Source organism: Ptiloglossa arizonensis, chromosome 5 (genome assembly GCF_051014685.1).
Source record: "Ptiloglossa arizonensis isolate GNS036 chromosome 5, iyPtiAriz1_principal, whole genome shotgun sequence".
Lineage (NCBI taxonomy): Eukaryota > Metazoa > Arthropoda > Insecta > Hymenoptera > Colletidae > Ptiloglossa > Ptiloglossa arizonensis.
The window spans coordinates 23,377,505-23,404,298 of NC_135052.1; the positions used below are offsets into that span (position 1 = coordinate 23,377,505).

The 26,794-nt window shown below is 35.6% G+C and overlaps 2 protein-coding genes and 1 long non-coding RNA gene across 12 annotated transcripts; 1 reads left to right on the forward strand and 2 right to left on the reverse strand.

Annotated features, from left to right (window-relative positions):
- Positions 1–14: 14 nt before the first annotated feature.
- Positions 15–1,324, reverse strand: LOC143147566 (uncharacterized). Its single transcript, XR_012992288.1, has 4 exons — positions 1,259–1,324; positions 883–983; positions 534–689; positions 15–325 (listed from the first exon to the last, which is right to left on the reverse strand). It is a non-coding gene; the product is annotated as an uncharacterized LOC143147566 (long non-coding RNA).
- A 79-nt stretch (positions 1,325–1,403) lies between these two features.
- On the reverse strand, positions 1,404–22,888 carry Ssdp (Sequence-specific single-stranded DNA-binding protein). 5 transcript variants are annotated; one of them, XM_076312903.1, is made up of 14 exons: positions 21,814–22,876; positions 20,811–20,883; positions 20,659–20,720; positions 20,460–20,544; positions 20,325–20,366; positions 20,022–20,108; positions 17,775–17,882; positions 16,898–16,972; positions 16,756–16,804; positions 15,930–15,959; positions 14,483–14,694; positions 13,938–14,108; positions 13,540–13,740; positions 1,404–5,787 (listed from the first exon to the last, which is right to left on the reverse strand). In XM_076312903.1, the coding sequence occupies exons 1-14, from the start codon at positions 21,867–21,869 to the stop codon at positions 5,683–5,685; spliced, it is 1,356 nt and encodes a 451-aa protein (XP_076169018.1). In that variant the 5' UTR covers positions 21,870–22,876; the 3' UTR covers positions 1,404–5,682. The 5 variants fall into 5 exon arrangements, with proteins under 5 accessions (XP_076169018.1, XP_076169019.1, XP_076169021.1 ...); XM_076312905.1 differs by lacking the exon at positions 1,404–5,787 and adding an exon at positions 10,426–11,487 and having other exon boundaries at positions 21,814–22,888; XM_076312904.1 differs by lacking the exon at positions 15,930–15,959 and having other exon boundaries at positions 21,814–22,883.
- Atg10 (Autophagy-related 10) lies at positions 22,519–26,550 on the forward strand. Of its 6 annotated transcripts, none has more exons than XM_076312913.1 (5): positions 22,519–22,626; positions 24,445–24,558; positions 24,675–24,915; positions 26,035–26,203; positions 26,273–26,550. In XM_076312913.1, exons 2-5 carry the CDS (start codon positions 24,541–24,543, stop codon positions 26,361–26,363), a joined length of 519 nt encoding a protein of 172 aa, XP_076169028.1. In that variant the 5' UTR covers positions 22,519–22,626; positions 24,445–24,540; the 3' UTR covers positions 26,364–26,550. The 6 variants fall into 6 exon arrangements, with proteins under 6 accessions (XP_076169028.1, XP_076169024.1, XP_076169025.1 ...); XM_076312909.1 differs by having other exon boundaries at positions 22,528–23,851; XM_076312910.1 differs by having other exon boundaries at positions 22,532–23,851; positions 24,445–24,566.
- Positions 26,551–26,794: the final 244 nt, after the last annotated feature.

Below are 26,794 nucleotides of genomic sequence, written 5' to 3' on the forward strand. Positions count from 1 at the left end.
TGAATTCTCTCCGTGTTTAATCGAAACATTGTCATCCATTAATTACATGAAAAAGTTTCCGTTCGATTTATTAGAAATACAGTATCACCGTATACCATTTTTCATCTTTCGAATATTTCCAACATTCTCACCAGTTTTGCAGCGATGCATCATTTTACAGCAACTAGATGTGACCCCTTGCATCATAAAAGGATCTCGTGAAGCGACATCGGAGCATTTCCGGAAATGCACGTCGCTATAGCAGTTGGTCAAGGCCATCGACTCATTGAACATCCTTCCACGGCGAGTACAAAGAAGAATGTGGAACGGCAGGCAACCTGTCGGTCTACGCATTGGCGTACGAACAGATATTTTTTATTTCCCAAATCTAGATGCTTCGTGACCGTTACAAGTAATGCGAAGCTCGGTTGCCGTGATTGAACGAATAATTGAACGCGGAAAGTTCATTTCGTTTCAATTATATTTAAATTGTGCAACAAATTGATCGAAAAACGAATTACGAGTGACTCGAAAATTTAATATACACCGCTTACCGCTTTATACATTGTCACGATCGCGAAATATAGAAAAATTAAAACGTCGAACGTTCCAGCGAAATTTGGACATCCATGTTTACGACATTGGTAAACCAATGTATCAGGTTCACCGCTTGGAGCGCTGCAGGTCATTGATTCGCGATGCAGTAAAGCCTTTTGCAAAAGAAATGATATATATATATATATATATATATATATATATTGATGTTTCAAGGCACAGTAAGAATGACCTAATATCCCACGTAGCTTAGAAAGTTAAACACTAATCTAGTAAACCCGTATTTCACAACATGGTTACACATACGTAACCTTTAAATTATGGAAAAATTAAACTGAATAAACTTACCGTTATGGTGAAACCCTGAAAATTTCACTACGTTCTTCTTTAGGCGGAGTATAATTTATTTTATTGCGTCATGTAACGTGTAATATAATTCGATAAAATGTCTGAAATGTGCATTCATTGATGTAACAGGCTTGTTAGCTGTAGAATTTATACAAAAAACACTATCTTACATAACGTTTGAAATAGTTGAAGAAATTGAACCGTTTCGTGTCAAAACGCGAACGCATGGTTGTTTTTACCCGTTAAGAGGTTAACTATGTATATATACCATTGTATCACATCGGCTTTAGTTAGAAAAAACTTGACATTACGAGGAGTCGGTGAAATATTTCTTTTATTCGTTCATTAAAATAAAAGTAAAAGGCATTCGACTTACCCATGTACACGATGCAACCTAACAATGAATTATCTTGTAGTCTTCGGGAGCGTGCACCGTGGCGTGAATCATCTTCGGAACAAAAACGGTCGAGGAGTTTTCGCTAATGAGAGCGGAAGGTGTAACACAGAAAACAGTTTCGGTGTTTAGTAGGATAGATGACATTTATTTCATTACTTTATCGTTATTACTTGCTACTTGAATGCTATACTCGTATAGGTATCTATAATTATGTCGATAATTATGCGTGAATTTAAAGAATACGTGAGGTCAGCCGCAAGATGTACAGCCCGTGTCAGTGTTACAATGATCGTACAAGTAAATAATTACAGAACGAAATTACGTTTACTTTTCAATGCAAACACTCGTTGAGGGGTGGGGATGGGGCGATGGCGGCTCATCGATTTCCTTCAGTTTATAATTTTCCCTATCGATCGATCTTAATTTACACACGTTCGATCGCGGTAGAATACTCTTTCTCTTTTATTAATTCAAATAATTCAATATTTTTTTTTTGTTTCTACCAGTATATTTTTCTGTCAACCTAACACCCTTACTTATAATACCTAATTACTTTACGAAATTGTAACGCGCAATATCGATACCCGAGATACCGTATCATTTTCTTTTTCCCTTCTTTTGTAGCCACGACGAGTTAAACTCTCACTTCAAACAATATACAAATATCTTTTTCTTATTATCTCGACGATCGATTAACATCGTGTAAATACTATGTACCGCTTTGCTCCGAAAATTTTTGGTCTATCCTTAACGCAACGTTCCCTTTATTTGTTATGTTAGAATTCTGATCGAAACAGTAATTTTCCAGAATTATTTCGCACAAAATATTTCCCCATTTTATTCGTCGTGGAATATAATTACGCGAACGTAGGTATATGATCGTCGCACGACACATTCGGAAAAACGAACGAAACAACAGAAAAACAAAGAATGCACGAATTTTCTGAAAACACGTAATCCTTATACTCAGTAAAAGGTTAAATATACATTAAGAGTAAGCGCGAAGCATTTCTTAAAGTATCGAGATCCGAACGCGCACTAAAAATGACTTCGAATTCGGGTATGCAAAGAACGAATTAAATAAGTGACACATTATTTATCAACGTGACAAACGAAAAATCATTCTCGAAACAAAGAAACAAAAATTTGTACAAAATTACAAACATTCACCTTAAATTTTTCCGTTCCATTTGGAATCACTGGATTCTAATTCTTCACCCGAAATCAAAAACACTTTTAATTCTGAAACGAAAGATCGATACCTCTTTCGATGTCCCGCGAATAGTCCAGGAACGTCGCATTCCAACATTATAGGTTATCTAATCCGAATTGCACTCGACAGTTTGTACAACTTACACATTTACATAATACGCCGAAATAGTATACACGTGTGCATATACACGCTGCCATTCCCGGATTCGAGGCACGACCAGGAAGTAAACAGCGAACGTAAAAAATTACAGGTTGCCGAATTTCCGTTACGAGCTTGAACGAGTCACGATCGCGCTACGTAATTCCATGGATCGAATTTCAAACCGACAGGTTAATCCTGTTTCACCCTGTTTTCTTTGGTTACGTTCACGTTCGTCCCGTGTAATGCGACATGCTTACGCTCGAGCGATCAACAGGACGCCAACCTGACACTTACATTAGAAAAATGGATTCCGTTAAAGTTCCTAAATATGTATATCTTACGCCGATGTTTTGTAAATCCGTGTTACATTATATCGAATACAATTGTTCGGAGTACAAAGTTTTAAATGAATGAGATATCCGTCCAAGTCTCGATGAAACGTGAACGTAACGACTCATGTAACGTTAAATTAAAGAGAAAGAAAAAAAAAAAAACAAACTAAAATTCCTCGAACACTGGCAGCTACGCATCATAAATTCGTCTATCCGCGATCGACAACCGACGATCGTCTCGAATAGAAAATTTGTCTATGTGCACTCTGTCGGTGCACACTGGCCGGATTTCCGCCGCAGCGGATTAAATCCTAGGGGAGATATAACGTGCCGAGAACCGTTTCGTCGGGTTCCCCTCGTTTCTCGAAACAGGTGGCCCGAGTAATTCTCGTGTAGCCGCGAGTCAACCGAATATAACCGAGTGTCTGCGTTCCGACATCGAAACGACACGTGTTCTCGCAGCCTTTCAATACTGTGCGCTTCTCGAGTTAAGTAAAAATCGATCCGCAATATGGAACGATTTGGGAGAGATCGCAACGCTTCAACCACGTTTACAATGCCCGTGAAGTCCTCCGTAAACACGAATGTACCGACGTGGACAACGTTTGTCAATCGATCGTATCGCTATAGAATCTTTCGATTTTTTCTTTTCGTCGTTGGTAGATATCTAGTTGCTGTTTTTATGCACCATGCACGCACGCACGCACGCACGCACGCATATGCGGTCGATCGATGTACGCACACCCCGTGTTACTTGCTCCCTCTCGTAAATAAATTAAGAACTCGCTTTTTCTCGCACGCGATAATATCGATATTCCGTTGACCGATCCTACACTGGCATCTATCGGGACCCCTTTAAATTGCATTTACGTATTAACGGAAAGAAACACGAAAACGTTGCGCTCTCTTGCATCATCGGGTTACAACTTCGTGGAAGATATTGACGCTTTTTCTCGGAAGGAATAACCGACGTGATTGATCGTAGAACGATGTCACGAATGACGACACGAGCGATAAGTGTTACGCCACGATGCTCGCGAATCGCTGCGCTGACGTACAATCTTTGCGCAGGATCGATCGATCATTCGGCACCAAGGAACAGCGTTTCGAGCGACACTTAACGCTTTGATATTTTATGAATTCTGATTCGATTAGAAACTATCGGAAGAGAATGTTCCTTTTTTCTTCTTCTTTAGTTTTAAGATACTCTGTAATATTTTTATGTTTCACAAACCACCCGCGGCATTCGTATACGTTTCCGATAAAACGATGACGGGTTTCCATTTCGAGAAGAAACTCGAGCCGGTCTCTCGCGTCTGGGTTCCATATCGATCGATCTTGCGTTGAGAATATTCCGCGAAAGGCGCGCGCGAAAAGTTTCGATCGTTTCAACGGAAACATCGAAGATCTCGTTTCGTCGACGTTTGGGATTGTCATTAAATTCCGTCAAAGCTAGAACTTAAACAAAGACATATTCGTAAGAAAAAAGTGGTAAATGGGAACGGTGTCCTTCCGAGTGTACGCTTTACCAAGATCGAATGTTGCTTGTTGATTTCTACAGCACAACTAAGCTTCGCTATACGAAATGTACGCTGCGTAATTTTTTATTGGTTCTTCGCGACTTATCACAGTTAGGTCTGTTTTGGAATTCGATACGCTGGAACTCCCTTCGCCGTACACCGACGATCGAGGAAACCGATGAAACGTCGCGATCGGTCGCTCCATACTCCACGAAACGTGCATTAGAATCGATACCATTCAAACCAAGTCGAAGGGAGGAGGGGGAACGACTACTACTCTCGTATAAAACATTACACGTTACTGTTGAAACAACGTTCCTCGAACTGTACAAAAAATATAGTGTTTTCTTTCAACTTAGAGCCAATAAGGAAGCACTTACTTGTTTAGGAAACAAAATCGGGATCCCTAAGAGAGTAGGAGACGAAGGAGTGGAGATAGCTAAGAGACGGTTGGTTACCGTTCAATGGTAAAAAACGACGTCGAAACGGGTTCGCTCGCGTGACTTTCAAATAGCGACGAGCACTCAAAATTTTTGTTAAGCGGCTTATTAGTCATACAAAGGTTTGAATCGTTTCGAATGTTACTCGATCTCGGGCAATGTTTTCAAAACTTTCAGACTCTGTCCAGACATTTAAGACCGGTTTCGAATTTCGAGTAACACTCGAGGCAATTCGAAGCGTCTCGAGCCCCATCTGTCGCTACTTGTGAACAAAGGTCATCGATCGACGATGATTCGAGATGATCGTATTTATATATACAGCCATCTAGAAGAATGTACGTCAACGCGAAAAGATTGCATGAAACAGTGCTCTCAAATATTTATAACTCTTACTTTACTGGTATGTCCTTTCCGAATCCGAAGAGGACGAAAATTCATGGACGAGGGCCCTCTCACTTCGCAGAGGAAGAAAAGACTCTTCTCCGACCTCTATCTCTGGTGCACTTTTCCCACGGAGCTCGACTCTCTCTCTCTCTCTCTTTCTCTATTTTCGTATAATTTTTTTTCTTTTTCTATTTTCGCACGTTCTTTTCAATACCTCGGCACGAAGTAGGAGGAAAGGAGAAGGGGGTGGATGTAATTCGTGGAGTACAAGTACAGTGAGAGGAGTACTGGATAAAGGAAGAGAGGGGATCGATTTGCGATTCGTTTTGTTAGAACGTTAGTTTGGTCTCGGAGCCCAACGACTCGTGAAGAGTTATTGTATGAAATAATCGGGGTGATCTGAGTCCTTTTCAAACCTCTTCGCCTCTTCCTGCATGCTCTCCTTGATCTTGAGTATGGCCGCTGACTCGGTCTGATCCTGCGAATCAACCAACACCAGGCCGGTTACACGTAAAAGGTTAGGCAAGTCCACCATCAGGCGATACCTTGCCCATTTTATTTATTTATTTATTTATTTTTGTTTTTGTTCTGCTTTCAGCGTTTCACCAGCGAGCTGAGAAAATTTCCTCGCAACGTTCGATTGAGCCATATCGTTTAGCTATCCCGCCACTCCTCCATTTCTCGTCTCCTTGCTCTGTCCTAACCTTGTATTTGAACGACAGAGAGCACGAGCCCTGTGGGGGCCAGCGCTCTCTGTCCCTCAAGCGGAGAAGCAAAACTGACAATAGCGTAAAAGTGGGGGGTCGTGTGCCTCGGGTGATTCACAGCGGGAGAAACGATCTTGTCCTGCTAATGTTTTCCGCCCCAAGGGTATACAAAGTCGAACCCAGTACCAACGAAGATGCTAAAGGAAGATATTCACGTGGCCGAGGAAATTCAATCGCAGTTCGCTGGTCCCGAGTGAACTCGGGCGGAGAAAACGCTGACATGCTGCGTGAACTAATAGCGCAGCGCGGTGACGGTGCGTCGTGAAGGGGCTGGGCTCGTGAAACACAAAACTTAAAGAGAGGATATGAAAGAACTAGGAGAGAGAAACGGTTTGATTGGGAACCGCGTGTAAAGAGAAGTGTGGTTCCACATTTCCAGGGCGCTCTGACCCACAACACATGGACGTTACGTAAAAAAGTGAAGCCCGTATCAAGCAAAATAAGAATAAAGAATAATATATATTAAAAAAAAAAAAAAAAAAGAAAAAAAGAAAAAATGTATATATGTATATATATGTATATATACATATGTATGTATGTATAAAATAAAATACAAAAAAAAAAAATGATTAATAGACAAAAATAATAATAGACAAAAATTTCTTGCGCATACCGTGTGCGCTGCCTGCCCCCCACTCACGCACACCTCACCGAGCGAACGACAATCAGAAATATTATTACGAGTTAAGAAAAAATTGTAAACAGAGAAACTCGACGTGTCATCCCTCATGGGTATTTTTTTTTTTTTTTAAATATTTTTTCCCTCTGCAGATTAAATATATTTCGTTTGAATCGTGTCTCGATACGATCTCGCAATCCACCAATCGCTTTGCGCTCACGCATCCATGTGCTACAGGTCAGTACAGGCTAGTACTATATACAGCTATCAAATTTCACTGTTTGTTTTCTTTCGTGTCTCTATAAATATGCTATCTTTCGAACGAACACCGAAGTGACCTTCAAAGGATTGAAAATAGTCACCGATTTATGACCGTTAAGTACATCACAAACATTGTGTTCCACAGTATTCCACGTAAATTATACTGGTGTTCAGATATCACGCTGTGATCCGATACCGGACAAGCCGATTGAAACAATACCCTAATTTTCCTCGTACGTGCTCTGGTGTTAGCTTTCGAATCGGTTTGTTGTCTAAGCAAGTGTTTCGATGTTAGTGACAACTCGTATGTATATACCCTATAGAAGCAAAGTTAAAAACAAATACTTTAATTACACATAAATTCGCTTTAGAAACAATTGAAGTTATGTTTCTCCTTTTTTTTTCTTTCTTTTTTTTCGGTGATATTAGAACAAAGATTTGTACAGCATGACATGACATTTGCGGTGTATCGTGTTATAAACGCTGATATGCATATTACGATTAGGAATACAAAAAAAAAAAACCAGAAAAAAAAATTAAGAAAGAAACGAACGACAGCTACGGAACTGTGCTTCGAGATTCTGGTCCCGTCGTAAAGAAAGTAAATTCGACTGAACGATGGGCTACTACTACTTGATCCCACTGAATCAGGACGCGAACATCGGGATAGCATTGATTGACTGTGCGACGCAATGTGAAACACAAGTGACATGTGATTACCAGAAAGTGTGTCTCGGATGGAAGACATAAAGTTTTCACGTAAAACAAAGTGCATGGAAACAGATAGTCATATATAAACATTCTAATAGCCAGCACCCTGCGGATTGATCAGCAAATAAAAAAGAAAAACGCAGTATTCTCAGTGTAACAGGTTTACATTTATTGTCTCGATCTCCCCTGGCTTAGGCATATATTAATAATGTAAAATGTTCATCGCCATTCACTTGTGTGGCTTACAACGTGGGGCTGTGTGTTAAAAGTAAATATCGGCGTTAAGAGTACCCATGGTGCACTTCACGCATATACTCGATCGAACAGCAGCGCACGACACGACGACAGACGAGTCGTGTTACAAGCAATGAGAAAAAAACTACTACTCCTTATAATCGTTAACAATTCCATCTCTTCGTTCGTCTTCGAGCCCCGATTGCGCGGTTATCGCGAACCTTTTCTCTTTTTTTTTTTCTCCACGCGATGAACGTTTTTTTCTCTTCGTACTCCGAGAGAAGTTACATAGATCCCATTATGTGTGTATATATATAAATATATATATAGCGTGTGTTTTTTTTCTTTTCACTTCGAAACGACATCGTGTCGACATCTCGCACCGATTATTGATTCGTTAAGTTGGTACAAGCGGAGGCTTAACTGTCTCTCTCACTCTCTCTCTCGTATATATAGATATATATATATATGTGTGTGTATGTGTATGTCTGTGTCTATGTTGCATGCGTGTACGTGTTGTGTATGTATGTATGTATGTACGTGTGTATGCGTGTATGTGCTTCCTTTTCCCCGATTAAAAGTATACGCACTTATTGGCACGGTGAATACTCCAGAACAACGGCAAGCATTCACTTCTTCTCTACAACGGTATTACAAATAATCGAAAATTAACAGTCTTCTCTTCAATAGGCAAAGCTCCGGTTCAACTCTGCACTATGAAACTCGGCAAAAGAAGTGGCAGAACATATATCGTCCGACTAGTTTACCGCGCATTCTCATATGTGTATATATATATATATATGTATATATATATATATATTTATTTATGTGTATATATATATATATACATATATGTATATATGTATGTATGTCCTTAAACGTCGAAAGCTTTTAAGTGACTAAACTGTTAAGCACGAAGAATCGCGAATTGCGCACGTAACTCTCTTATCAATCTCCCGATAGAGGGAGATCTCTCGTATTCGCTGTCTTCGTATCGTTTTCACAAAACTCTTATCAAATTATAATTATCATAAATAGTAAAGAAGTGTACCTCTAATGTTATAAGGGAAAGAGAGAAGAAACCAAAAAAAAAAAAAATTAAAAAAAAAAACAAAAAAAAAAGAAACAAGGGAAAAGAAAACGAAATAAAAATGAAACCTACGTAAGCTAAAGATAATGAAGAGCGTGGCAATCAGACGTGGCACATGGTACCAAAAAATGTATCCTTTCTCGAGAAGTCGCAACGTGTGTAACTCGTGGATCATTCGACTTTGTTCGTTCTCGAGACTTTTCATCATCGATCTTGCCGATGCTCTCAGAGCATGCACTCGCAATTGGCGCTCCCTCTCCCTCCCTCTCTCTCGCTCTCTCGTTCTCTCCTCTTATATCGTTTTACATATATAATCGATCGATAGTTTAATATTTTTAATTAATTTAAACACAACTAACAGCAGCACAGCATAGTCCGGTACTGACCTATAACCATTACGGACGGATGGATTCCGGGAGGTTCGCACGATATTTCTCCATTATCGGCCCGTATTCATTTTGTTTTCTCTTTGCTTTTGTCACACTCATTCATTTAGGTTCAGTACTTACACCGTCTACGACTCTTATTCCATACAAAAATAATTACCGTTATATATATAGCGTCTGTTGCCATGTGTACGTTATATATATAACACTTCCTTTATATATTTATATTTCTTCTCCAAGTACTTTTGTTAAGTTAATCGCAGGACCATTCGCTTCGCAATACTCGGCGGTATGGTGTAACGTATCGCTCGATGATTGATGTCCGATTTAAAGAAATGTCTGCTTCTTTCAGAAATGAAACGATCGAAAAAGCGGTGACGGACTTGAAAAAAAAAAAATAAAAAGGAAAAAAAGGAACTTGCACTACGAAGATTTTTGTTATTGTTGTCATTCAAACTAATTTCTAATAGGAACTTGTTTGCAAAGTAAGTATCTTGAGTAGAAAATACTCGTAATTTTCGAAACGCGACTGTCGTTATTGTATTCTACGCTTTCAAAGGTTATTAATCGTTTTCGGTCAAATATTTTTGAAACTGAAGACTTCCCAACCGTAGCTTGTATTAAGAATTATTTCATCTTATTTTGTTCAATCGAATGTGTTTGCACGGTATTCGAACCCACATAAAATTCAGTCAAGTTCAATTGCGAACCACCGTTTATAGGTTAAGTTCGGAAGTGTTCGATCAAACAATTGTGTCACTAGATATTAAACGCGTTGTCGGCTTCAATTCACGAAGATATCGGTATTCTGCGTAAATACGTGAAGGTACCTGCATTTTTTTTTTCTAACAAGGCACTAGCAGAAACGGTTGCACGTGTTAATTATAGGCCATTATAACCAAACGTACACGCGAGATATTGCGATGTCAATGGCTGCGAATAGATGGTGCGCAAAACTTGCTCCTATCAATAGTGAAATTGTGAGCAACCAGTGGAGGGACTCGATCTGAGTTCGGCTAATTTAATCACCTCATTACAGAGTTTTATAAATTAATCAAAAAAGGAATTTGATTCGAACTATTTAGGCGAGTCTCAGCGAGCATGTCCATATACTGACATGAGAAACAAACATCTAAAAAATAAACAGTTAAACAAAATGCTTCGTAGGATTCCTCTCTTTGCGTGATTAAAACATCTATTTTTTCCAGCAACTATTACGTCTTACCTGTCATGGACTTATAGCGTACCGTTTTTTTTCTAATCTAATACTGCTCAGAGGCCTAACTCTATAATGGGATGAAAAATAAGCCACAGTTGCTAGCTGGCAAACCAGCGGTGCAATTAAGAAAACAAAACGGGGGTAGAACAAACAGGAATAAAAAAAAAGAGACAAACGAGAGGATAGAAAAAGAATTAGAAATCGATTAACAATTATGCGATTGATAATCACAGTAGTTCGTGTTTTTCAGGCACCTTTGCTTACAAGCTAATGTTCAAATAAATATAAATAATAGACGTTGTTGGCGTTGACACGAGTCGATAAAAAGACATCGTACTGTCGATAATAAAGTGTATAGAAATAATCGTATTTAAAAAAAAAAAAAGAAGAATAATAATAAAATCCTAGTCTGCAACCTTGTGAGTATTTAGCAAAGCATATATATACAATATATATATATACATATATATATACATATACATATATATATATATATACTTTTAAAATTTATATAGTGTATGTTGCGCGCGCGCATGTAGTAATGATGATCGAGTATCATAGTTTCGTAATAACAGCGTAATGAGCGCTTAAATGCTAACCTAATCGATTACGAGCGATTAATTAACGAACGCACGTCGGGATGCGTTGCCGCGAACGTTATTTTTGTTTTGCTTTCATTTTGTCTTTCGTTTTATCTTGCCACGAGCGAGAATCGTGCTTGAGCCATTGACGAAACGTTACGAACCGCGCGTGTACCACGTGCCGATCGTACGTGCATGTAAAACTCAGCGTTTGTGTATGATCCTTTTCCACATTGCGTGATTAACCGGGAAATTTACGGCATCTACGAACTCGGGGCTGGATCCAAGGCGACTTGACTTTTTAAAAAAACTGTCGGGAATACAGAAGGCGCACGTGCGAGATTACTGATTACTCTTTTGATTCAGAATCCTACTCACAATCCGAAATAACAACGTAAAAGTAAAAAGGAATACCGTTTGTGCGCGCTCGTTAAAGAAATCGATTATATGTACTATGCTATTTATTACACAGGGCGTCCCGTAAAGCATATCGTATTCGAACAAAGAAGAGATTAATCGGTCAAAGACGAGACACATCTTTTGACTTAGCACGATCGTCAGTCATCGATTTGTTCGACCGTATTAAATAACGTTGAAGTTGGCTGCGGCATTTGCCCTTTGTACACTTCGTGCAGTTTCTACACATGCGCAGTGTAAATTGACAAAACTTACGATGCTTTGATATTTCGAGAAATATTGCTTCCGAGAATTAACCCTTTAGCTGCGGCACACTCCAACTAAAACGCGACCGTTGTGCGTCACCGTAACCGCGCATGACGATCACTGCGAAAAGAAGCTACAGTCAAAAGTATAACCGAGAGTAAGATTGTCAATTGTTACTTAATTTTGTTTTTTTTTCTCACACTATTGACTATAAGTTGATCAGATAAAAAAAATTCTTACCTTGACTATAGTCATGTACATAGAGGCTTCGCAAATTATAGTCGACATATGTGTAACGTCGTTATCAAATGAGAGGTATCTTTTCCATGCTGTATATACACAGCATTCGCAGCCAAAGGGTTAAGTGATGGAATATTATCCTAATGTTTTCGTACTAAATTTTTTATTAGTATTTCTTTGATTAAATTTGAAACTGTTTTGGACTAAAGGATACAATATAAAAAAAATGTCTAAAGACATTGGATAAATATTTTCAACATTTCAAATCACTTCTTAAAGAAGTTTAGTGCATAAATATAAATTAAAGTCAATTAAGTGTAAGATAACGCGAGAGATTTACAACTAATGTTCATATCATAACATAAAAATTTACCTTGACCCGAGAATCCCTTCATTGTCATATACGGTACACCTTATGGAATATCTTGCATATAATCATATGAAAGTTGCTCCATACTTGTTTTTTACATACAAAGTGGGTATAAAAGTCTCAAGGTATTTTATAAAAGTAGATAATTGAGCAGCTGAAAATGTATTTTTACAAATTCATAAAAAAGTGACATGTAGAATAATACTATTTCTAGTGATATCGACATGATAGTCCGATTGTCTGTTATTGTATTATCGTTTTCTAAGTAATATTGTTTTATAGTTTTTATTCTGTTTCTATTATTGTCTTAAAATACGAATAATTAGAACACATCAACCAATAACATTAATAAAATGTGAAATATATTATGTTTATTTGCATATCAAATGTTTTAAACGACTTGTGATTTGTATGCCCACTTTATATTTGGATCATTAGCCATACTGTTAGTATGATAATAGTTAGACACAATTTGAGCCAAACAGTTATAACGATATTAGATGCGAGTAGATAATCTAAATTAAATTTCCCAGGAAGCCTATATGATTAAATAGGACATTTCAAATTCTTATAAAATATTGATACTTTAAATAAGCATTAACCAGGTTGTTGGAAAAAGCCTGAGGATAAGCCCTCTAAATATAATAACACCCAAATTCTTTTGATGGAATAAATAAGTAATTGTCGCATTGACGAAAGCACCTGAATCTGTTAATTGCTGAATAATTAGAAGAAAGATAAGTTATAACATGGACTTGTATGTTTTCCGATTCTTATTCAAATTGCGAAAATTAAGCTGTTTTATGACATATAGATTTTAAATGAAATTTCAAACCTTCATTTTTTAGCTACCTAACAAATTAATTTGTTTTAGAGTAAAATCAAAGTAATAATAGTATATATCGTGAAAAATAAAATGATCGTGAATTAAATATTTTTAAATCGAACTGTAGAACACGTTTTTCAAAATAACATACACATACAAAGTCACAAAAACGACGTGGTCCTGAAATAACCGTTACATATAAGTCCATACTAACACGTCGAGTAACTATCATACGAAATGTTACAGAACCTACGAATACTTACATTTTCTCCAGGACCTCCAAAACTACCCAGATTATAGTCACCCATTCCACTTCCACTGTCTTCCCGTGGTGTTCCGGGACCACCGTTAGCTGGGCTGTTTTTCATTCCATCAAGACCATCACCATTCAAAACAGGACCCATCGTGTTCGGTCCCATGGGACCCATTGGACCACCTTCTGGTCCGCCACTCATTGGAAAGTCCTGATACAATCAAATGCATTTCTATATAAATAACGTTGTATAAATGTATTATCAAATTGTTAAAAATAAACTAACAGTAATAACAACCAGTATTGTTAATTTTAATAAAAGATTAAAATATCCTGAACAAAATACATTGTATTAAATAATAAGTATGATTACTACAATAAAAGATTATAAGGATAAGACGTACTTACACCAGGCATATTTCCTCCAGGTACAGGTTTCATCATGGTATACATATTTTCGCCACCACTATTACTACTATCTTGTGGACTGGGCATAATTGGTGTACCTGGGCCAGGAGGACCCGTTGATCCAGGTGGTCCTCCGTAATTACCCGGCGATGATGATGAATAATTCATTGGCTAAAAATAAATAAAAATATATTAAAAATTATATGCAACATTGCACAGGAAATACGTGTTATAGGATCATTCCATGTCAAATCACATACTCTCTTTAGAATACCATTTTGGATTTTGCTGAAATTTGGATGTATTGACAATTTAAATGGATTTCAAAAAATTTTTCCAAATTTTGAAAATTGTTGATTTCACAACTGTTTAAAATCTAATGCTAACTTTTTTTCAATAAAGTATAATTATTGAACTATCGAGCGCAAACAAAAAAAAGCTTTTGAGTGCTTAAAATGAAAAGTAAGAAAATAATACAAAATAAAAATTATTTCCACATAATCTAGTTATAAGTAAACTATTTAAATTAATAATCATATGCATACCGTGGATGTGTTAGGTTGCCATTGTTGTCTACCACCTGGTCCAGTCATACTCATTGGTGGCATTCCAGGACCTCCTGGACCTCCCGGGCCTAAACTACTGTTAGGGGGTGGTCCTCTTATTCCAGGCCCGTAACTTCCTGGTCCCATTGGACCCATTCCAGGTCCTCTTGGAGGATTCATCCTTGGGTTCATGGGATTCATGCCTGGAGGAGCTGGTAATAAAAACAGCTTTTGATGCATTTGTTTCAAAATATACAAATATTAATACTGTTCTAATTTCATGTTAATACTATATACTAATCGTGAATCTCTGGACTAACGGCAAATCATGTGAGTCTTAAAATTGTTTAGTATAGAAAAAAGTATATTGACTTTTTTCGTTTTGAAACACTGAACATATAATTCATGCTTTGCCGGAGTCGGGTATATAGTAAAGCGAGTGGATGGCATGCTAAACTGGTATTTGCATCTACATAATTAATGAAGTAAAAAAGCTCATGCGAAGGATGAAAACAGCACTACCAAGTAACTTTACAACTCTTTGAGCTCCAAAATCAATAATGGAAAGAAAACAGTGCAATGTGTGCCAAATACGTAACAAACAAGACAATCATTCAGCTGGTTGATATTTAAATAAAACAAATTACACTATTACAGCAATATCTGCATTTAATTGGCACAATGTAAAATCTTGAAGATTAAGTAAACATAACTTTTTGAAGTTTACACAAAATGCTTCTAATAAAACATTCATATTTTTTATATATTTATAATAATATTAATTCATCATTTTAAAAAGAAAAAAAAAAAAAACTTAGATTTCTAACATTATGGAATGATATGTATCTGTAAAAAAATATGAATTAATGTGTTATTATTTTAATGCACTGTTTATGTAAGATCCCCTATTTTGGTGTCAAATTTAAAGCATTGACATTTATTTAGTAAATATTGAGTTTGCATCACAATGATTCACAATTATAACAAAAACCTGATAAATTCTGTTAGCCACATATTATTCAGTGAAAATTTGTAATATTTTAACATAGATATTAGAAATGACATATGTATACTTCATATTTTTGTTTTGTTTTTACTAAAAATGTACTTTTTATTATTTATATAAATCATTTATACCAAAATGTCATTTTCTCAAATTTAACACATGAAATAAATAAAAGTATACATTTATACTGTTAAAGTGTAAATTATTTGTAATAAAAAAAAATTTGTCTTATAAATGAAGCTGAACACATGTTTCAGTAATTAAATTGCGATTGGCATACTGGATGCAAGATCGGGTGAGCAAGTATTTTACATAGAACAAAGCTAGTGCGATTATTTATGAAAGTGAAAACAAAAATTTTCAAACCGAGCAGGAGAAAAATTAAAAGTTAGGCTTGACTAAATCATGTGAGTGTGATTTGGTTGCTGGGTTGCTTCCTACCTTGCCACCCTACAAATTCTCCAGCTTCGCCTGAGGAACACAAGAGCACACATTAGTACGGCAGGTAGGTAAGGTCAGGTTGATGGCGGTAAGGTCTAGTTACTTTGCGGTCGCATAGTGAATATAGTTGTAAATACATTTTAACTGTGAAAATATATCATTACAGCATATACTGACATATCAAATCTTACATACAAATACTAATTTTAACAAAACTGACGTCTATGTTTCCATTATCAGAAACCATATTCACATTAGATTTTCTAATAACATGCTTATTTGTGCAATACAATGAAATCATGAAAATTTAGAACAATATATACTAGTACATACTAAATATTTCCATTTCTTGTACTATATCCAATGCTTTATTAAAACGACTTATAAATGTTGAACAATACTTCTGAAAGCAAAGCATTCTCTAATTATGAAGTGTTACAAAAAAATGAATGGTATTTCTTACGTAAATGATATTCTTTACCATTTCATTACAATTCCTAATTAAGTTAACTTTTAAACCTTATATTTTTCTGGTCCTAATAAAGAAAAGATAACAGGAATATCTATTTATGTACTGAATTATGTATAAGTATGGAATATTAATCATAGTTGCTCACTTTGAAAACTACACCACTGCATGTAACTAGACAATTCAAAAACCAATCCACTCCACATCACAGCAATCCAATCCACTTTTAATAATTACTTATTTATTTATTGCTGTGTGGTTTTTGGTATGCATGCGTCTATGCCATTCTCCTCTCGCAATTATTGTCAATGCCAGAAAAAAAATCAATGTGGATCTAGCATATAAGTGAGCTCTTACCTTGCCTAGTTGGATCCATACTATTTGGCATCATTGGTTGACCCGGTGGCTAAACAAGAATAATAACGTATAAAAAACTGCACCAAGATTATATCTATTACAATATATAGAAAAATACGCGAAATAAAATAATTATACATACCCCATTGAAGTCATTTCCCATTTGGGGCATACGAACTCCAGGTCGTGGTCCAGGAGGGTATCTTGGGCCCATGAACTGTAACAACAAGTCACAAATTTACACATTAAATAAACAACAGGTTAACAATTTATCATGTAAGTAAAAACGCAGTATTACAAGTCACAGCTATTGTACATCACAAAACTGGCACAACCAGGCAGTCGCAATAAGCAATTAATCGCATGTTAGGCCATATGATATTTGCACTTGGCTGAAAATCATCACAGCACATTTTATGCATATGTGATATATTAATATGCAAATAGGATTACAAACGATGAAGGTTCATATTCGGTAAAAAAAATAGGTTAAAGTGAATTGATATGATGTACATTTACAATAAATCTTACCTTAAAATAAGTCATTGCAATAGAAATGGTAATTATTGGCTTTTTGATGTGGAATAGCATTACAAAATTCTTACCTTATCTTGGAATTTTTAAGCTATATTACTATTGTGCTTTTGTTAAAACTACTTACACACAATAGTTTTAATTTTTAATGCACACTAAATACATTGTAATAAAGTATTGTTTCAGACATAAACATCATCATATATTTTGTGTATTGAGTGTCAGTGAAATTGTAAAAATATAGACTTGTGCTTCAAAAACTACTATTTATTGTGTTCATTGGAGCCCCCTTTAATGAGTCCTATTTGGGTGTTATATTATATTAAAAAAAAAAAAAACAAGCTGAAAATTGTAGAGTAGATCTAACTTTGATAGGAAGGAAGCAACTTCGAGCAAACAGTCATAGGTACACAATGATATGGTGTAATGAAAGTGGATTGAGTGATTCTCCATGAATGATAGTGTATGTGTCGAATGAGGCTTACCTGAGTGGACATCATCTGCGAGTGTGGGGGCGGGGGTGGCTGGGGGTGCTGGGGGGATGGCTGTGATGAGGGGTGTGTGGGCGGAGATGGTCGCATTGTCGAGTTGTTCTGCAACAAGCAACGCAAACGACAGACATGTAGCAACACTGCGATCCAGGCAACAGCTAGACTAGAAGGCTTGGGTATGATTGTGTTAATACTATGTTCGTCAGCACCTTAAAAATCTAAAAGTTATAATTACGAAAATGATTTATACAATGTTATAAATAAGTTTTCAATAAAATGAAATTTATGGTACTTCTTTTTAAATGATACTATTACAACCTATATTGTCTATACAGAACATGACATATAATCTTTACTCTTTTCTTAACATAATTAAAATTAATATTAGAAGTTTGGACAAGAAGAATTTTATGTCATTGGGTTACTATAAACATTATCTTTAAAAGTTGTGTATCAAATATTGAGCAACTGTCTAAGCAGGTTTTTATATTAACAATATTGAATATTTTAAAAGATGTGATTTTAACTGATATTCATTATGTTTACAACATATTATGATTATTTTTCCAAGAAATATTATATTTATAAAGTACTAAATATAATCAAAATTAATATCAGAATTTCATTCTGAATATTAGTACATGCTTGCATGTATAAAACTTATAGTTCAAAATAGGAACATTCATTGTATGTCTATTAATAAAAATATTGAAGTATCAAATAGATAAAAAAAAAAATAGCAAACATATTTTGCAAATACCTATGTATGAATAAATAGTACAATTCAAAAGACTGTTATAAAGATCTTGCATGAAAATTTAGTTAGCGCAAGGTAGGGCACTATCAATTCAGATACCTACGGTACACAAGTATTAGAACTAAAACTATTTTCTAACATCTATACATATCTTTCTTGGTATATTTCCGAGACCTGATTTATGCAGAGAGGAGATCAGAGAGTGAAAATGGTACAGGAACGCACATACAAGTGTTAGATACGTAGCAGAGAGAAAATAAGTACATAGATACAGTGTAGACAAGCATGGCATGAGAATCTTATTTAAACATACACTTGTTTCAAAACCAATATATTTCAATTGCATGTTGTATACATTTTCTATTTACTAGATCAATGTAATTGCATGGGAGTGTGATGTTACATGTTCTTTTCACACATGCAAAAATATATGTAGTAATTTATGATGATGACTGATAATACATATAATGTGATATTATATTAGCACATATTATGTTTCTGATAAAACTGTTTCATATATAAATCTTGGCTAAACAGTACTAATAACAATAGAGTGTCATGAAAATTATTAATTTAATACTACAGCTTCATATTCATTGTTATTAATTAGGTGAAACTTAATCCAAAGATAATATTGAAATATTATTAAGTTAGAATTGTAAATACAAACTTATAGATCTATGAGTTATGCATTATTGTCAATAACTACTATTGCATATAATTCAATTATTGGTTATTTAAAATTTATGTCAAAGATTTAAAATATTTATGACTAAAGGATTTAAAAAAATATTACTTGCTTTGAATCAAGTGTACAGTTATAATGAATGAGAATTGTAACTAGGCATAACAATGATAACAAATATTTATACATATTTATGTATATACATATAAGTACTAAATGATATATGCTATATACAATCAACATGTTTGATTCTTTCATTCCTCCTTTTTTCAGTTTTGTAATTGTTAAAATTATATTTTATCCTAAAAAATAGATTGCAGACCATATTGTACTTTACTGTGAAAATATATATAATTGAAATTAAAATATATTTATTACAATTTGAAAGTATTTAACTCTATTTTTCTTTTGAGCATTCTTTCATTTCTTCACTCTCCTCTTCGTGCATACATATACATATGTATGTATATGTACACATAATATAAACACTTAAAATACACAGTAACACATTAATTAGAATGTGTAACATAGTAGACAAATTTAAAAGTTCATATATAATTAAGTAATCAATGCTAAGTGAAAAATATAATTTGTTGTTCATATTTGAAAAACTAGTTTGTCTACAAAAAGGAAAAGTTTCTATAAAATTGTTCGTCTATATCTTAACAATATAACTTAAAATAACAATAATTTATTAATACAATATCTAAAAAAAAACTCAAGGTTGATGTAATGATTTATATAAAAGAAATTAAACAATATAAAAATATTTCTGACATAAGAATATATGAAAACTTACTGGAAAGAATGCAGAAGGCATTGGACCACCAGGCATACCATCATTGGGTGGCATTTGTCCTATGGGGGAAGGCGCTGGACCAGCATTCTGTAATCATCTTATAGTTATCTAGCAGTCAAATTGGCATCTAATAATTAATCAAAGTAATATTTTAGTCCTGCTTTAATGTGTAATATCTAGTAAAAATATAAATTAGTTATACATGCTTTTAATTTTATGCCATAAGATGAATGTCTATAAAATTAATATAAAATAAAATACTAAAAAAAAATCTGATTAATTAATTAATGCAATTCAACTTACATGAGCAATACCATTAACTCCATAACCGCTGTTCACGAAGCCCTGATAATAACAAAAAGAATTTTTATGAAAAACTTTATATGTATTATGTATGTAATAACATGAATATATATACATGTATACATATGCACTAACATAGTCATGAAAAGCTTTGGCCTCACTACTGTGTTCGCAAGAATCCCGTCGTTCTGGTGCCGCAGAATATAGGTCCCAGAATACACTGAAATATTTTAGAATATTTTAGCATGAAAATTTGTTACATTACAATTTAAGAAAAGGAAAAAAAAATAAAAACTTTACACATTGTATAATTAATATAATACACGATGCTTACCACCACCAAGAGTGTAAAAATCCAGGTGGTTCGCCAAGAGTGATATTTTTTTCCCATCGTATCTACATAGCAAAGCAAGATATGATTATAATAATATATAATCATTTTTTTACAAGTTCTACTAAGCTTATAAATTAAATCAGAATGATTACCTCTGACAAAAATGTCTGTGCTGCTTTTTGTGCGCCAACATGCAATAAATACTCATACACATACAAGGCTAATCTGAAATATTACAAACGAAAATGTTACAATTATGAAAAAAGATATTTATCCTTAAAAATACGGATATTTGAAATTTAAATTACGTTCGCAAAAGTCTGTGTCAAATAGACTAATATCTGCATATGTTATAATTTATAATTTTTTAACCATACACATGACAATTAATAGTCGTTCCTATTTATATAAAAGTGATTTTCTGTTGTTATTATATCGAATAGAATCATCATGTTGCTGAAATATGATTAAAAACGAACGGGGAAAAAAATGGAAATCTATATCGTCAATTACTATCAAAACGAATTAGCTTTTACGATGTACGTAATATCGCATAAGCAAAACAGCGCTGCCTTATGAAGTGTCATCGTACTAATATTTTGCGTATGCCACTTCTTGGTTTGCAAACGATAAAAACATGGCGTCCAATCGGCCTGCCTCGCGAGACAAGTGACTCTAGTGAGTCATAGCATACAGTTCAGTCAAATTTACGAGAAGGCAGGTTGCAGAAAAGCCCATCCGGTAAACAACTCGATTCGCGAATGTCTCTTGAGAACTAGCTTAGAAGATCGTTTATTTTGGACCGGTCCTTTGAAAATCACTTGAAACTAGATCAAGCATCGTCTCGGATCTTTTAAAATAACAAGAAATCTCGCAACGATACATATTAGACGTTCTCATTGCAATTCATATTAACATTCAGAGCAGACTTCTCGAACTCGGAGGCAAAATCGACAAAGTTCATGAATATTATAATCAGTAAGCCGGAATTATCCGACGAATCCGATTCCCCGGTTTCGGACCAACAGATACCTGTACGCACGCTCGATGTAAAGAAAAAAAAAATGGAGTCACTGGTCGATCAATCGGCAAACATTTTTTTTTTCTTTCGCCTTTTGACACAGCATTACATTGTTCAATCGAAACGATACGTACTTTTCTCTCGCTTGAGAATCCGAGGGTACCGTGGACCCCTTCCCCTTCGCGTACATCCTCGAAGACTGTCAATTTTTCCAGTGTAAACAGAACCACCGTTTCGTCCCAGTCAGCAATGTCCGACACCACCGCGGATCCCGCACGGGAACGGGAAACAAGGAAGAACCAAACGTACCCGTTGACGTTTTTTTTTTCTTAGCCTCTGAAGGAACGATGCAGAAAAACGTGCACACGCCCGTTTAACGAAAAACAAAAAAAAAGGAAAGAAACGAGTCGAAAACGAGAATTGTTAACTTTCAGTCACACACACGTCACGAACACGTCGTGCCACAGCCGCGGCCAGCAGCCTATACTAGATACAGTACTCCGCATCATGGCTCGGCGAATTGCGGACGCATGACCGCGGAACGAACGCGCGTCGTCATCGTTCGCAGACTTCGCGCTCTTCTTTCTCTCCCCCCCCCGTACGATAGCTCACTTCGTCGTTTTTTTCCCTTTTCTTTTCTTCGAGTTCTTTCACTGATTGATCACAAACCCGCCCGCGCCAATACCGCCTCGCGTCTTATTTCAATTCGTGCGTAAACGACAGCGCGTCCTCTCACCGAAGTTGCGCTCGGTCACTTCACTCTCTTCGCTCTCTTTAGCTTCGGCTGGCTCGCCGCTCACCTTACCTCACCTCACCACGCTTCACCTCACCCCCGTCTCGCCTCACCTCATTAAAGTACAGCAGCAGACGGACACACACTCGCGTTGTACGTGTCGAAAAGTTCACTTCGACGCGATACCGCACCGATTCCCAAATCCTTGATACGCGTAAGTACCGCCGGTCTGAGGCGCGTCCTCCTCCCGTGCCCCTGTGTCTTCTACTTTCTGTGTTTTTCTATCGTTGCTACCTATCCGGTAGTGAACGAGGACGAGGCGCAGTGACGCTTTTACACACGCTCGTGCGCGCGCGACACGGTGAACTTATTTTCGTGTAAACACGCACGAACCTCGGAAGTGTACCCGTCGTACGCCGCGTATCGTGTGGTACTTTACACATGCATGTGACACACGATCCTGACTGTCTCTCTTCCGCTTCTTACCGTTGTCTATCCTTGTCTAGCGTATGCTCGTGAGAGTTGCGCGCGCAGCCATTGCTTTTCACGACAGTACCGTATAGAAGTTAATTTTTATTGTCCCATTTTGTTATCTGGCTCAATGCTTTTCCGTTTTGTTAGGTTGCTCATTCGATGCATCGTTATGATAACGATATTCTTCCTTAAATAGCCTAAGCTCAAAAATATTGTATTTTAATATTTTCTAATTTCGTGGTTTCTACAAAAGTAAGATTTCCCATACAGTTGGAAATATTGAACTTTTAAGCTTGGACATTCAATACATATTATTTCATTCGTATTAGTTTTGATAGAAAAAAGCACATCCATTTTTTTAGTATCAACATATAAAAACTTTGTAATATAGATATACGTTATCATTAAAAAATGTCTACGAATGTATTCACTTTATCATTGGGGATAAAATGATTGTAAAAATAGTTGATGCGATTCATACGAATATACCTATTTGTGTTACGTTCCTGATTGCAACTCTACATGCTATTGGATGCCGATCCTGCACGGTGCGGTATATCTGTATACATAAAGCACGCATACGTTAACAAGCTATCGGCGCAGCATACACCAATAGCGGGGATATCCGAACATGACCGAACACCACCGAACATTGCCGATGCAAAATAGCCGACAATTGACTGAGCGTCGAGGGGTCGGGCAGAAAAGAGACAAGCCATTCCTTTGGGTGTACAGCTTCCCCTTTCTCAATTTTGTCATGGAATTAACGTAACACCGTTCATTTTGTAAAACAATGAAAAATAGAAAATTATTTCAAAGTGTTGTCATTTGTGGGAAAAGAAAGAAAACAATCTAGATTAAGATAATTTTTTCCATTTTTGTGTACTATGGATTGATTCCAAGTTTTACGGCTCATAAACTTAATTATGATAAGATATTGTGTAATAAATAATTTATTAACTAAGGTACGACTCGTCATCATCTTTGAACGATTGAATAAAATCATTAGCGATTCCCATTTTACTTCCTTAATTTGTTATCAAATTAATCGAACACAAATAACGTCTACACAGGCCATACACATGTACGTACATATACATATATGCACCACATATTATAAAATGTAGCATACGTGGAAATGAGAAACTATTCAAGGATTTGATTCTCGTTGCTCTACACGAGCCTTCTTTAACTTTTCAAGTTACGATAATCAAAGTTTCTCAATCTACGTATGCATATAGATATATAGATACTTATATATACTTTCCGTACATTGTACAGTGAATCTAATGACGCATAAAATTTCAATGTAGGATTTAACGCACAGAGTGTCGTAAAAAAAAATATAATTTTCGTAAATAATATCAGAAAACCCTAACCCAGACCTGCATTATCGTTCAAAATATTCCTTACCGTGCTCGCATTATCATTATTATCATTTCAGTGCTGAAACTAGTTTGATATGAATTTGTAGGGGTGGGAGGTGAGAGTGGGGAGAGCAACGCGTATTAATTACGTTAAAAACAAGTGATTAATTACATTGTAAAATAATATTTAGTTCTGCAAATATCGATGGACGGTCCAGGGACAATTACATGGGAAGAATTCCTCGAAAATACGGAAAACTTCATACAAATGTCGAATAGGATCTCCGATGGATGGGAACTTAAAGGTAACAAGGTGAATGAAACTATTTCTCTATTTCGAGTCTTCACGATGGTCACGATTGCGTTTGAAAAAATTTTAAACGATGCCATTGAAAATTTTAAATAAGTATACGACTTGCAGAACGTGCCCGGGGAAGCGTATATTGTACGACAAAGGAAATACTTTATTCCCGCCGATAATGACTTAACCTATTACTCGGTACATGAGAATGACGATATCGACGATAATTTAAATTTCGAGTTACAACAGGACCCGTTCGAAGCCCCCTCTACAATCGAGATACCATTGGTTAAAGAACATCACATATTATGGTCAATGAGCTACAGTGTTCCTGTACTGTATTTTAATGGGTGGAAGGCAGGTGAACGCACAGCATTCGTTAAAAAGAAAATGTTAAATCGCAAATACCTTCTAAATAACAATTTATCTCGGCCTTGTTTCGTATTTCTCGAGATCGTGAACCGTTTCTAACGATATTCCGTGAAAGTCGTTAATTTTACAACGTCTATTCATCAAAATATAAAACTTCCATTACAATCGCTCTCTGATCACCACTAGACCTTAATCTGGTATGTACCGCCCGCTGGAAGTGGCAGGCGACATAATGCTGATTGTTCCTTCGATTGTAGCCTATCTTAAACTAGGCTAAGCAGCCAGCAAAGGGAACAAGAGTGACTGAAGGAGAAAGATACAAGAAACAATGGAAATCTATGTTTTACGACAATGCAATGCGTTCGAATAGTCTCTTTTCCCATTGTCGTAAATAGATTTGGCCATTCGATATTTATGAATTTTTTTTTTAATGTTATTTTTCGCGCGTTATTCGTTGTATTGTTAATGACAATATTTTCACGCGTACAATCGTTTCATTATACTCGTAATGAAAAAATTAATTTTTAAATTTACATTAATTTGGAAGCTGTTTTAATATTTCGCCGGTACATGTTTTGAGTGTACTCCCGCGTATTTCGACGCGGGATTATAGTTTCTCTTGAGGACGATTTTCCGGATTTTTGTAACGGTGGAAATCCTCTCGAGTCGATCTTACGTGATTTTTATTTTTCAATCTTTTTTCACGAATCATTCTTTTCTACGAGCTTTTTTGTTACAACGATAAATAGTTGTAGTAGAAACTGCAAAAAGTATTTAATAGGTGAATTGTAGATATTAAGCGAAAAATAAGAGCGACTCATAAATTGCAAATTAATAATATTAATAATATTAATAATTATTCATTATTATATATAAATTGCGTTTAATGGAAAATAATAATTTTTCAGGAAGGTTTAATTTATCACAGTAAAGACGTTAACGTTTTTGCGCATATAATTTATCATTTAAACAATTAGGGATGCATGGTTTCTTTTAAAGTAATGTTCAAAATTGTGAATACGTTAAAGGTGATACGTAAAGAAGAAAAGACTTTACATGTGTTTAAAAACTTGGATTTATACGATTGACTGTTTATTAACATTTATAGATTTTCCTGGAATTAATCCAGTAACTGTGGAAGAGGCTCAATCACTCGTTCATGGTGCAGACTTAAAGTATGTGGAATTATCTCAAACAATACATCCCATATTAGGTACACCATTCTTATATTTGCATCCTTGTATGTCTCATGAGCTTTTGCAAATTACAAGTAAAAGGTATGTGGATCAATTATAACAAACTACTAATGATTATTTATACATTACGATAATTGTTTTCCATTTTAGTAAAAACAAACTGGTGAGTTGGTTGAGTACTGTCGCTCCAAGTGCACTTGGTCTTACACTATTACCTGATTATTGTAAATTGACTCTGTAGGACATACATTCTAAACTACAAATATACTTTTCATACGTTATAATGTGTAATGTCTCGTAAAGAATGTCAAAATCTTAATTAGATGTAACAGACAGGAGACGTACATATAAGTAACACATTCCATATTTTTTATAAAAATGTTTTTCAAAGTATTCGTAAATAAAAAGAATAAAACAATTGTCATCGAAAGAAAGATGCGATCAATATGTCCTAGAACCTGTCGCACAACGACTCAGTCGAATGTTATTTTTTATTTACGTTCGTCATATTTTTTTAATTTCGATAATGTGATTAACAATGGAGTCGGCTAAACAATTAAAATTTCGAGAGAATGATCCACGATTTACCGCCTCTGCGCAGGAGATGCGCGTTGCCAATTGGCAGAGCTTCGACTGGAGCAGCGGAACGCAATTGGTCGGAGCGATGGACCA

Coding starts and splice junctions, on each gene's coding strand:
- Ssdp (XM_076312903.1), bottom strand. CDS start 21,869: ATGTACGCGAAGGGGAAGGGGTCCACGGTACCCTCGGATTCTCAAGCG. Junction 14,695..15,929: donor AGAATTTGTAGGGTGGCAAG/GTAGGAAGCAAC, acceptor TTTTATTACCAG/CTCCTCCAGGCATGAATCCC. Junction 14,109..14,482: donor GGCAACCTAACACATCCACG/GTATGCATATGA, acceptor ATTTATTTTTAG/CCAATGAATTATTCATCATC.
- Atg10 (XM_076312909.1), top strand. CDS start 23,813: ATGATAAGATATTGTGTAATAAATAATTTATTAACTAAG. Junction 23,852..24,444: donor TAAATAATTTATTAACTAAG/GTACGACTCGTC, acceptor AATAATATTTAG/TTCTGCAAATATCGATGGAC. Junction 26,204..26,272: donor TTGCAAATTACAAGTAAAAG/GTATGTGGATCA, acceptor TTTCCATTTTAG/TAAAAACAAACTGGTGAGTT.